We start from the raw sequence: 13,063 nt of genomic DNA on the forward strand, positions 1-13,063 counted from the left end.
CTGAGAAGTATGGGAATTTCTCGTAAAATGTTTTCGAACTACCTTTTGGTGGAGTTGCACAATGTTCCCATTGATTATAATTAAAAACATTTCTAGGTTGAGCAGATTTATGCAAATAGTGATGTGCAAAGTGGTTGTAGCAGTACATTTCTTCATAATTAGATGAACCCTGTAAATAATCATGTTCTGTAAATTTTGCTGACATTACTAAATCTGACATCATATCATTAATACTTTCAAAGTTCCAATCATCAGAGAATGTGCTCGGTTTTACAAAGTCACTTAATGAAACCTTAAACTGGTGTGGATACTTCAAGAGCTCGACCAGGCCATAGATTTCGTAATCCGTTTTGTCCCAAGCTACCCCACCGGGTATTGGATTGGCTGTGACATTTACTGATGATAGTTCTCTTTTCTTGATGTGAGATGACTTGTGAGGCTTTAGGACCAAGTTGATGTTCTGACTTGCTGTGTCCATTGTACTGTATTTTCCCTCAATGAAATTTCCCAAACAAAGAACCACGATGAGCCAAAGCAGGAGGAAAAGTACACCTAACACAATCCAAAATTCAATCCATGGAGAAATCAGATAGGTTTCTTTGAGTTGATGAAAGAGTTCAGTTACTTTGTCTTTAAAAGTTTTTGTTGTTGGTGTTTCTTCAGGCTCTCTTGGATCCTCAGAAAAGTCATCGAAATTGATGAAGTAGCCAGATGCAGTTCTGTCAATTGTTGGAATCGCTTCCGGATTATTATTTGCTTTTGGAATTTTCTTTGTTTCATTAGCATAGTCTGACGCTACATCGTTGTAGACAGGTGTTTCTTGACGAACTGTTTCAATTTGGGTTTTAAGAGGCATAAGTTCCATGGCTTTGTTGCATAGTCCTTTTTGATTCACTGTAGGTTTATCAAATGTGATTAGTCTCTCAGTTTGAACCTCTTGTATTGTAGCAAGTTTTGGTGTTCTGCTACATCTTGGGAGTCCACTGGGCCTACTACTTATTATTGGCCACATGATTGTGGTTTTACCAGGTCGATGGATACAACTCGGTTCTCCTTGTTACCAGCAAGGGGCGGTAGTACAACTGATCTTGTTCCGTTGACAGCTAAGACAGGTACTGCTTTTCTGTAAGAAGGCCCAAATTCCTTCTTCACCGCGATTTTCTCTCTGACCAGATCCCCAATCTTTGGAATCCAGACAGGCCTTGCTGGGACAGGTGGTTTATCTTCAGTGGCTGTTGGCTGCTGTTTTAACTTTATGTTGCTCAGGTCTTTTCTTTTTTTTTTAAGTCCTGTAAAATAGCCAAACGATCTTTGATGTCAAAGCATTTTTGTTCTACCACTGAAGTCTGACTATCTAATTCCTGAATATGCATTCTAGTCCCGAACAATAGTTCGTATGGACTGTAACCTTTTAGAGAATTTCTTGGCAGATTATTAAGACTACGTTGGACACTTGTTAAATGTTGGACCCACCCATCACCCGAACCTAATACCCTCGCCGTTATAGATTGCTTTATGTCTCGGTTTTTTCTTTCCACAATCCCGTTTCCCTCAGGATGGAAGGGACAAGAGTACCGCAATGCAATGCCCATGCTGGTCATGGCCTCCTTATAAGCTCTAGAGCTAAAAGCAGGACCCTGGTCAGAATGTAGCATGCCAATTGCGTATGTGCCGATATAGACTCGCAAATCTTTTATAACAGTTCTGGCGTCAGCCGAGCGCTGGTGTCTACATTTTAAGTGAATCTAGTCTTAAATAATATACATTGGGACGCATTTCTCCTGTTTGATTATGCGTATAGATCGCCTTATGCTCTCTAATAGGGGTCCTGGCACTACTCTGGCCGGTTCACTACTGCGATTGCAGTTCGGACAATCCTCTGCAAATTTGTAATTTTGCAGGCTCATCCCCGGCCACCAGTATTCTGATTGCAATTCTTTCAGAGATTCCTTGATCGTCTGGTGTCTTAGACCCTCATCCCATGTGTGCTTCTTGAATCAAGAAGATTCTCCTGTTCGTGTTTGGAATTACTCTATCCCCCCACTCCAGGGATTCGAGCAAAAGGAACGGAGTTTGCATCTATTATGTATGTATAATTGAGTGGATAGTTCATGGGTAGTGCTGCACAGTCGCCTTTTGAAGACGTTTTTACAGCCAGCACGGTTTCCCCGTCTATGTATTTATCTGAACGCTTTTTTGTGGCTACGGAAGCCGGATTAGTTGCTTCCGCTGTGGCAGTCCCAGCCAATGAATTCCCTGCAACGTGAACGCCATCACGTTGATGACTCAGTGTGTGTATCACGTGAGTCTTTTGTAGTTCTTTCTGTAAAAGAACTACTTGTTCCCAAAGCGATTTTTGCTTGATTGTGGCACCTGTGTCATCTTTGTAACCGTTTTGAACCCATTTCTGCAAGTCATTATTGTATGATTTGACGCAGGAATGCGAATCGCACACTATTAGTGTCGGGAATTCGCGATCGGCAATATCGAGCGCCATTTTTAAAGCTATTAATTCAGTTTGTTGACCTGAATTGTCTTTTACTGATTGTGACATTGTTACCAGTGGTCTCAATTTACCTCCGCGCCACCGGCATTTAACAACCTCGCACGTAGCATTGTAAGCTTGTTTTCCCCAAACTGAGGGTGGTGCATATCCGTCTGTATATATTACACAGGCGTACTGTTGTAGGGGCAGAATTTCGATTGGCAGAGGATATTCTTTTTCATATGTTAGATCTTTCAGTTTTTTTCATGTTCGGGTCAAAATAGTATTTCACTTTATCTGTAGCAAGAGAATTTTCCCATTGTATCCATTTTGGATCTAGTGCCACGGTAGTTAAATTGCGTGGGCTTGTTAATGCCTCAAAGGCTGATTCTGCTGTTAAAACAGTACTCCGTCTGCCTTGGGCTTGGGCTCTTTCTTTTGCTACAGCTGTTTGAACCGCATTTACAATGTTTTCCGCAAGACTAAATGTTTTTTCAGCTTGTGTGTACAAATGTGATTTGTATGCTATTGGTACCTTTTCTCCCTCATTAGAGGTCAGGTATGTGAATCCGCATCTTCCTGGGATGACTCGGATTACAAGGTTGCGTGTGTTATCGCGAGTTTGTAATTTTGTTTTTGCTAACATATCTGTTTGCAATGATCTCAAAATTTCTGTGTGTTTTTGAGTCCAATTGATTGGTTTAAAATCAGGTTTTATTAGTTCATAGAGAGGTTTAACCCTCTCGGCATAATTTAGAATGTAAGTTGTTCCGAAATTCAGGAAACCTAGTATTGATTGTAAGTTCTTCAGCGTTTTTGGTGCTTGTAGTACAGCGCACTTCTCTAAGAAATTGTCCGCTAGGCTTTTGCCTTCACTTGATAATTCATATCCTAAAAATAGGACAGTTAGATGTGCAATTCGTGACTTTTTAAAGTTGAATTTGTAACCCTCTGCTGCGAACCCAAGTATTATGGTGTTCACTCTTTTCAAGTGAGTATCCAAGTCGTCATCTGTTAGATAGATGTCATCGACATAAGATAATGCCTCATCATCATACATTTGTAGTAACTCTGTTACCCTTGCTGAGAATAAACCTGGGCTATTCTTGAACCCCTGTGGGAGTCGACAGAAATTTTTCTGCGAACCCATTATTGAGAAAGCGGTCAAATACCTGCTTTCAGGTGCTATGTTTTGACAAAAGAATCCATTAGAGATGTCTAATGTCGTTTTGTATTTTTTGCGCACGATGTTATTCATTAGTGCTGCACTGTGTGAGTTTTGTACTGCAAATGTCTTGCAACATGAGTTAAGGTGTCTGTAGTCCAAAACTAGACGATATGAATCGTCTCGCTTGGAGACAGGAAACAAAGGATTGTTCATTTGTGAGGTGCATGTTTCAATCACCCCTTGGTATTCAAGTTGATCTAAGATCTCCCTGACTTGTTTTTTTGCTTCTTGCTTAATTGGGTACTGCCTCTGTGCAGTTGGTTGGCATTTTAACTGGATTTTGTGAGGAGGAGAGTCCTCATCCCATCCTACATGATTTTTATATAATGCAGGAGCTTGGGCTACTGCCCACTTTCTTGCAAGTGTATATTTTTTATGAATTGGAATATGATTAGAGAAGGCAGGCATAATCATTTCTTCGCCATGAGGGCACTCCCTGACAAACTCTGGTGGCCAGTCTTTCTCAGCTAAAAGGATGTCATAGCCTTTGGAAAGGTTATCCCAAAATAGACCCCTTACTTTCCTAGTCTTATCTCCCTCTATACGTAATGTTATTTCGTATATTTTATGAGGTTTGCTAACTCTGGTATCTGCAGTTTCCACCTGAATGTATTCATTCGTGTCCACTGTCTCCATATGATTCATCAGGATCTTGCGAGCTATTGTCACTTCTGCTGTGCTGTCTAGCATTGTCTGGGCCCGCTCTCCGTTTGTCAGCTGTGTCCTCAGTATCCTCGGCATGTTTGATTATTTTAATACTGGCTACCTTCTTTTTTGGAAATAGTAATTTTTTACTTTGCTGAGCAGGTTCCTTGTCTTTGGACTTGACGTGCTCTTCCCTGTGTTCTGACCATCCTCTTCTTTCCGATTTCTGCGAGGAATTCTGAAAAGATCGAGAGGGACGTGTATCAATATCTTGATATCTATCAGGTTTCTTCAAATGATCCCTATTTCTAAGGTTGTATCTTTTCTCAGAGGGCTCCCTCTGTGGAGACTTGTGTCCTTGGTACGGAGATCTTTCTCTCCAACGAGGAGACCTTCCTCTGGACTGGAATCTTTTTTCTTTGGGAGTGGATTGTTTATTTCCATCCCAGCTCTTTTTTGGAGTATTTAGATTATTTTTAATAAATATCTTTTCAGGATTTTCAGTTAGTTGGGGTTTTACTGGTTTCCCACCCAAACTATCTCTTCCTAGTTCTTCATAGGATTTTTCTATGATTCTGGCAAGTTCAAATGGTTGTTCTGCTATATCTGTTTCTTTCAATTTCGGGAGGAAAGTTATATCCTCCGTTGCCAATTGAACTAACTCTCTATATGCCTGTGTTAATTCTTTTATTTTAACTAAGAGTTCTTTGATTGACATTTTATTAATGTCAGTATGTGGTGTGTGGCTGGTTAGAACCGGCCATGTTGATCCTGGTCTACCTAGTGGACCGAGCCTGGTGATATGATTATTATGTTTTAGGGCGCCTTTAAACCAGAGCAGGTGCTCTTGGTATTTTAATGGGATTTCCACCTCCTCGAAAGGAGTGTATCTTCCAGAGGTTCCTCTATTTTGTAATAGTGGAATTCGTGTGTGACAGCGTTTGCTGCTGGAAAGTTTATCCATGAATAGAATACCTCTGTCTGCCGATATTCATGGGCCTCAATTACGAATACGACTATACCACCTCTTGATGTTAGTCCATTCTCTATAAGTTTAAGAGTTATAGTTTTTCATATGTTGACCGGAATGAGTATGACATTCGGGTCGGTCTGTAGGAGACTAGTGTCATCCTCTAGGAGTCGAGCTGCTATTCTAGCTGCCTCCCTCTCGTCGTCACTTTCTGACATTTTTACTGACAGAAAGGTTTTTGTTGCACATCAAGTTTCAAGGAAACAAAGATTAGGTGCACAATATTTTGGAACACTGTATCCTTCAACGTTGACTAAACCAAGAACTACATAGAAATCTCTGCTTACTAAGTTCCGGCGGATTTTAACCTTTTACCCACTCCAGACGTCTTTTGGAGTATTTACGGAAAAAGGGTCTGTGTGAAAAAGCACGACTGAGTTACTCTAACGTCTTGCGTTAGATTTATCGCCTTACCATACGTTGGGCGCCATGTAGTGTAGTTCCTATATTCCCAATAGGCTCTGCGCATTGGAATAATATATTCAGCAGTGTAGACGTAGGACTGAGGTCGACTAGGTCTCTACTGTCTATATTAGACTTAAGGTTTGCCAGCTAGCTCAGAGGTCACTAGAAACTTTCTCAAATAAACGAGGAGGAGTTTAACCTCCCTGGATAGACAAGAAGGGATTAGCTTCTGACAACCATAAAACATGACAACTTTGCTCCCCCAGAATAAGAGTGTATCTCTAGAGTCGTGTGAAAACAAAAGACAGCTATTTCACTCAGTCAAATGTGCGTACTTAGTTTCACCAGATTGCAGAGAAAAGAGAGACGGGCGTTTTCAATAAAAGGTGTAATTTATTGAGCAGTCTTCTTCCTCATGCAAGAGAAATGAATTGCCACAATTGCAATACTCATAGTAAAGTAAAGTGCGTACAGTAAAAGGAGGATTATAAAATAATACTGTAAAAGCATTGATATGGTTTTTTAGCCATATGATACTTTAAAATAGATAAAATATATACATACATATATACATTGACTAATCGTACTCAACTTGTGCTTCTAAATACGCCTACCCCGGTGTACCTGACCTAAGCCTAATACGTGGGCAGGAGTAAGTAAGTAGCACTTTAAGTTAAGTTTGTTTTGCCAAGAATCTGACTCAAGAATTCTCTGTAAGGGTTTAGTCAGCTCCGTACCTGGGTAAATAGAAAGCAGGAGGTCTTGTATCTCTCTCTCAGGACTCGATATCCCAGTAACCCGCGAAGGTATCTGGAAACACCGGAGCTGGATTTCTCGGCTGGAGAAAAGACAGCGTCTCGCTCAGTGCGTCAAAGAAGAGGGGCAGCGTCCGTGGGCTCTCGCATCAGCTGGGCTCTCGGGCAAGTAGATAGCTGCTCTGCTCCAAAACCACCACCGTGTATTTGCTTAAGGCAACGTTGGTATATTTATACCTGAAAGGTGCCGGGTTTGACGTAAGGTTGGGCATAAGACGTCAATAAAGATGTCACTAAGAACTGGCCATTCTTGCAGTGCTTTACAGGAGTTCTAGGACGAAATCAAAACAAAAGCAAGGGGGATTTCCCAGGTTGCTGGAGGTTTGGTTTGTTTAGAGAACTCGTTGTGCTTTCTAGGGGGCCGGGGAAGTAGCCTTGCTTAATGTGACAGCATGTGCTACGACTGAATTATGGATATGATTACCGTTGTATGGATATTATTGATTATAACCGGACAAGGGCATAAAATAGAAATATCGATTCAGGTTCCTAGATAAAAACACTACATCATACTAATAAGTTGTTTTTATGACATAAGCACATATGAGGTTACCTGTCAATTGGTGCAACCTCTAGTGTCAGTCCATCCTGAAAATTGAAAATGACCTGTCAGAGATAGATTTCTGGATCCTTCTCAAAGACCTATTTAATTTCAGGATAACAATATGTTCCCTACCCATTTTTAAAACGCTGGTATGTATGAAATATATGTTTCTCTTAATAGGAAACCATCGTGGAAGAGGATGTTGAGCCAGCATCTGTAGCCAGAATCCTCAAGTACAATGCTCCAGAATGGCCTTACATGTTGCTTGGTTCTATTGGTGCAGCAGCTAATGGCGCCGTAACTCCACTGTATGCTCTGCTATTCAGTCAGATTCTCGGGGTAAGTGTATTTGTTGATCACAATTATTTTTTGGGATGAGACTTGGATTTCATTTACACCTTCAAAAATTACATATCATCAACATGAAATCTTTACTTCCTCAATATAAGAGCATCCTACAGGTCACAGGTTTAAATCAAGTATGGCAACTGCATCTTTTATCTGTTTTTAATAAAATAAGTATAATTCAGTTGATTATTATTAAGAATTATTATTTATGAACCACACGTTGTCAGTTGCAAACACTATAAATATGTATTTGAAAAGAATAAAGCTGTTTCCTACACATAGCTCTTTCGTTGCCTTCTTTTTGTAACATCAACAACAATGAAAAGTCACCATATTACATGATATTAATACAGAACTCACTGTATTCACATAACTCTGCTTTGTAAGGTAACTAGATGATTACTTATCCTAATTTAGCTCTTATATTTACTTCCCAAGGTAAGTACAGGTAGAGTTAGAAATACTAATTGCATACTTACCTTGCAATTTAGTGATAGTAAATGTAATGCATCTGATCTTGTTGTGGGTTGATATTGTCGAACGTGCTAACTGTCAAGAACAGACATTACACTCTCTAAGTTCAAGCCTTTCAAGGACATATATTGGGTTCATAGTTCTAGCTCAGGTGGCTAAAGTATATATGCGTACAGATGCACAAGCACAGAAGTAAATGTGTGACAAACAGAGAATGGAAAGTATGTTGAACAATTGCATACTTTACCAGTACATGGCAGTATTTTTGCCCAAATTACACATTTTATCTCAGCATACTGTTTCCATTGAGGTCACCAATTGAGGCATTCGAAACTCTTATGTTATATAAGTACATTTGTGAAGTCTGCTAATCCCCGTGAGGGTATCTAGGCAGTGTGCAGTCTGGTAGGCAGCTGTCCCCTCAGTAGGATTATTTCGGCTTTTGTTTTGTGAATGCAGGGTATGTGTGCTAGTGAGAGTGTGGCTGTGGAGAGGTGCCTGAGTTGGGAGTGGAAGTTTCGTGGCTGTTGGAGTAGGAAGTAGGAAGGCCAGAGTTGTGACGTGCCTTGTATGTGTGTGTGAGGAATTTGAACTGGGTGCATTTGTGTATGGGAAGCCAGTGAAGTTTTCTGAAGTGTGGGGTGATGTGGGTGCGGTGAGGTAGGTTGAGAATGAGGCTTGCTGCAGTGTTTTGGATGCTTTGGATCCTGCTCAGGAGCTTTTTGGTGATTCTTGTGTAGTGTTTTGCAGTAGTTAAGTCTGCTGGTCAACGGGACCTGTGTGACAGTGTTCCTAGTCTTTTTTGGTAACCATTTGAAGATCTTTTGTAGCATCTTCAGTATGTGTAAGCATAAAGAGGTCACAGCATTCACTTGGGCTGTCACCTTAAGCTTGTAATCCAGGATGATTCCTAAATTTCTGGCATGGGTTGGTGGGGATGGGGCCAAGGTCTACTGGTCACCAGGTGGAGAGCCAATCGAGGTTTTCCTTCCATAGATCACAACGTCCGTTTTGTCTGTGTTGAGTTTCAGGCAGTTGGATTTCATCCAGGAGGATACAGCGATCATGTAGGTCGCGAAGTCGGTTTTGGTTGTAGGTGACTTGTCTGACAGGGAGAGTATTAGTTGAACATCCTCAGCATAGGAAAGTGGGTTTGATAAGTTTGAGCTGAGCGAAAAGCCTTTGGAGACTTTGCGGATGAGGTTGAGTGAGTGAGTGAGTGAGTAAAGATTTATATAGCGCAACTTAGCCCATAGGCATCAAGGCGCATACAGGTGGTACAGCTGTTTAGAAGGGGAGAAAGTATGTCGGCTATAGGCAGCCTTCTGTGAAAAGCCTTTCGAAAAGAAGATGGAAGGTTTGACCTTTGAGCTCAGACGGAAGCATGTTCCACAATCTCGGGGCGATGGAGAAAAAGGCCCTCCCGCCCCATCTGGCCTTGATGACTCGAGGCACAGAGAGAAGGCATTTATTGGCCGAGCGGAGAGCCCTACTAGGGGCATAGAGGGACACAAGGGCTCTGATGCCTACTGCATCGGACTCATGCAAATCACTGTGAGTGAGACATAGGACCTTGAAGTTTATCCTGGCCTGTATGGGGAGCCAATGCAGCTCTTTTCTAATAGAGGTGCCTGACGAGCGCCTAGGGGCATCAACAACAAACCTAGCTGCTGCATTCTGCATTATCTGAAGGCGTTGGACCAGCCTTTTATTTATACCTAGGTATAATGAATTACAGTAATCCAGCCTTGAGGATATAAGGGCCACTGTAACCTGTTTTCGAGCCTCAATAGAAAGGTAGTGTACAATCTTTCTCAAGATTCTTAAGACCCCACAGCAAGTTGATACCGTCCTGCTGACTTGTTTGTCAAAAGAAAGCGTGTTATCAAAGATTACACCCAGGTTACGGGCAGACTGGGAGGGCGTAGGGCAGCCTCCAAGAGCAGGAGGCCACCACTCCATCGACCAGATCTCCTCCTTTCCTCCAAAGATAAGGACTTCTGTCTTCTCCCCGTTAAGTTTCAAGAAGTTCCTTATCATCCAGCCCGCGACTGCTTCCATGCAGTGCCTGAAATTTCGGGCCGTGATGTTTACTGTTTGAGAGAGGGAGACCATAATCTGGGTGTCGTCAGCGTAGGATAAAACTTCCAACCCAAAGGATCTTACAAGCCTGGCAAGCGGGGCTACATAGATATTAAAAAGCGTGGGGCTCAGAGACAAGCCCTGAGGAACCCCGCACTGCACAGGCTTGACAGGGGAAAGAAAGCCACCCAGCTTGACCCTTTGTTTACACTGATCGAGAAAGGAAGTCAGGAGGCTCAGTGCTGGTCCATCCACTCCTATCTCCCTAAGGCGAATAGCCAAAATAGAGGGGGACAGGGTGTCAAATGCTGCTGTGAGTTCGAGCAGGACCAGAAGGGTAGTCTGGCCACTGTCGACCTTAGCGCGGATGTTATTGGTAACCACAGTGAGGGCGGACTCTGTGCTGAGTGCCCTCCAGAAACCATGCTGGGAAAAATCCAACAAGCTAGAGCTGTCAAGGAAGGCACTTAGGTGGCAGTTGAGATGAGTCTCGAGGGGGCAGGAAGTAAAGAAATGGGGCGAAAGTTCTTTAAAGTCCCGGGGTCTAAAGTAGCCTTCTTTAAAAGGGGCTTGACTATCGCCATCTTCCATGAAGTCGGAAAGACACCTTCGAGAGATTGCCAGATTTATCACCTCTAGAAATGGGGGGAGCAATACCTCTCTGCATTCTTTGAGAATCTCCAAAGGGCAGGGATCCAGAGGAGATCCGGACTTAAGCTTATCAAGAAGCATGTTCAATTGTGTCAATGTAAGAGGGGGGAAGTTAGAAAGATTGCTGTCCGGTACCGCTACCAAACTTTCCAAAGAGGAAGCCACCGGTGGAGGAGAGGCCTCTAAGTCGGAGTTAAGGGCTTCTAAGCCTGAATAAATATCCATTATCTTTGCATGAAAGAAAGTAGAGATCTGATCGCATAGTTCTTGGGTTGCCACTATGGGATCAGGAGACTGAAGGAGAGACAAGGAATCAACGATTTTAAACAGTTCCCTAGGGGAGCTGAGAGAGATGGTCAGCTTGGTAAAGTATGCTTTCTTTTCCGCCAGTACCGTAGTTTTATATTTCTTAAGCAGGACTTTATGCTTGTTTTTTTCATTCGGGTCAAGGTGCAATCTCCAAAGTCTCTCTTGCTTCCTGCAGCCCTGCCTTAGCAGCCTGAGAGAGTCTGAGTACCAGGGCGCTGAGGGTCGCTTTCTGGCGGAGTAATGCTGCTTGACCGGGGCCAGTATATCTACGGCACTGATCATGGTATTAAAAAGGTCAAGGGCAGCCGTATCGGTATCCCTCACCGAAGAAGGCCTGAGACTAGACATCAATGGAGCTAAAGTCTCATTGTTTACACCCCTGTAATTCCTTTTCAATTCCCACTTGCTGGAATCAGCAATGGGCACTGCGGCGTGAGGCAGAGTAAATTCCAATGGGACGGCCATGTGATCTGACCAGTACAGGGGAAGGGGGGAACCTATCCCTAGCCTGGAATCGTTAGTAAAGACCCCATCCAAGGTATGTCCAGCTGAGTGGGTAGCACTTCCCACTCCTTGAAGCAGTCCACAGGATGCCAAGGAGTCTAACAGAAGGGCAGTGTCGGCAGAGTTGGTATTTTCTTGATGGAAATTAAAGTCTCAGAGAATGGTCATGTTAGGTTTATCAATATATGGTTCCAACACTTTTAATAGGTCATGACTGAAAGCAGATCTAGGGCCCGGGGGCCTATAGATCAAAATCCCAGTGAAAGAAACCGTAGGGGAGGAATTAAGGGCAAAGTACATGGCTTGGAAAGTGTCCGGGGGAGAGGAGAAAAGCTCAATCCGGCATCTTATAGAGCTCTTATATAGTATTCCCAGCCCACCCCCCCTGCGTCCTACCCTGTCCATTGTAGACAGGGCATAGCCCTCAGGAATGGCATTTAAAAGCTCCGGCCCTGGATTTATTTATTTATTTTTACCATTTGTTAAGCGCACTGTTACCGGGCGGTGTCCTGGCGCTGAAACGATACATTTTCTCCGAGAGGCAGAGGAATCCCTAGAGGTTAAAAAGCCATGTTTTGATGTTTTTCCTAAAGGTCATTAGGTCATTGCTTTGTTTTAGGGAGAGGGGCATTTCATTCCAGATGGTGGATGCTCCATGGAAGAAACTGCGTCCTCCCCATCGGACTTTCCTAATACGGTCAGTCATAACCAGGCTTTTATTAGCAGATCTTAATTGTCGACCTGGTTTGTACAGTTGAAAGTGTTGTTGCAGGAAGGACGGACCTATTCCATTCACTGCCTTGAATACCATACAAAGAGCTTTAAACATGATACGTTTCCGTATTGGGAGCCAGTGTAAATTTCTTAGTTCCTGAGTGACCGATGTAAACTTAGGTAGACCAGTAATCAGTCGGGCAGCAGCATTTTGTAGCGTCTGCATTTTGTTCAAAACTCCTTGCTGGGCTTGCAGAAACAGACTGTTACAGTAGTCAAGGCGGGACAGCACAAGTGCTGTCACCACCATTTTCCTGCTATTGCCGGAAAGAAAAGGAAGAATTTTCCTAATGGTTTTTATTATCCAGTGAATGGAGGAAGATAGGGCATTAGCTTGTGATTTAAAAGAGAGTTGTTTGTCGATAATCACCCCCAGGTTTTTTACTGTCGTGTCTGGAATGGGTGGGGCTCCCATTTCGTGAGGCCACCAGTTGGGGGTCCAAAGATTGGTCACATTCCCAAAAAGAAGAACCTCTTTTTTCGAGGAATTCAATTTAAGGCAGTTCCTAGCCATCCATGAGCTTACTGCAGTCATGCAGTCCTGGAATCTTGCCGCTATTCCTTCCTCTCGCCCCGGGAGCAGAGATACCACAATTTGAGTATCCTCTCCATAAGATGTCAATTCAAAGCCAAAAGAGCATATCACCGGGGCGAGGGAGGTGACATAAACATTGAATAGGGTAGGACTCAGGGAAGAGCCCTGAGGAACCCCTCCTGGGAGTATAAAAGGGCTAGATTCAAAGTCTCCCATGGCCACCACCTGGACCCT

The 13,063-nt window shown here is 42.9% G+C and overlaps 1 protein-coding gene across 1 annotated transcript in view; it reads left to right on the forward strand.

Annotated features, from left to right (window-relative positions):
* The window catches only part of ABCB11 (ATP binding cassette subfamily B member 11), a 574,638-nt gene that overhangs the window by 465,688 nt on the left and 95,887 nt on the right, over positions 1-13,063 (forward strand). The window contains exon 20 of the mRNA XM_078681619.1: positions 7,333-7,491. Within this exon, the coding sequence (XP_078537745.1) occupies positions 7,333-7,491 (159 nt within the window). The remainder of the gene's footprint in view (positions 1-7,332; positions 7,492-13,063) is intronic.

This window comes from Lissotriton helveticus, chromosome 3_1 (assembly GCF_964261635.1).
Source record: "Lissotriton helveticus chromosome 3_1, aLisHel1.1, whole genome shotgun sequence".
NCBI classification, from domain to species: Eukaryota; Metazoa; Chordata; class Amphibia; order Caudata; family Salamandridae; genus Lissotriton; species Lissotriton helveticus.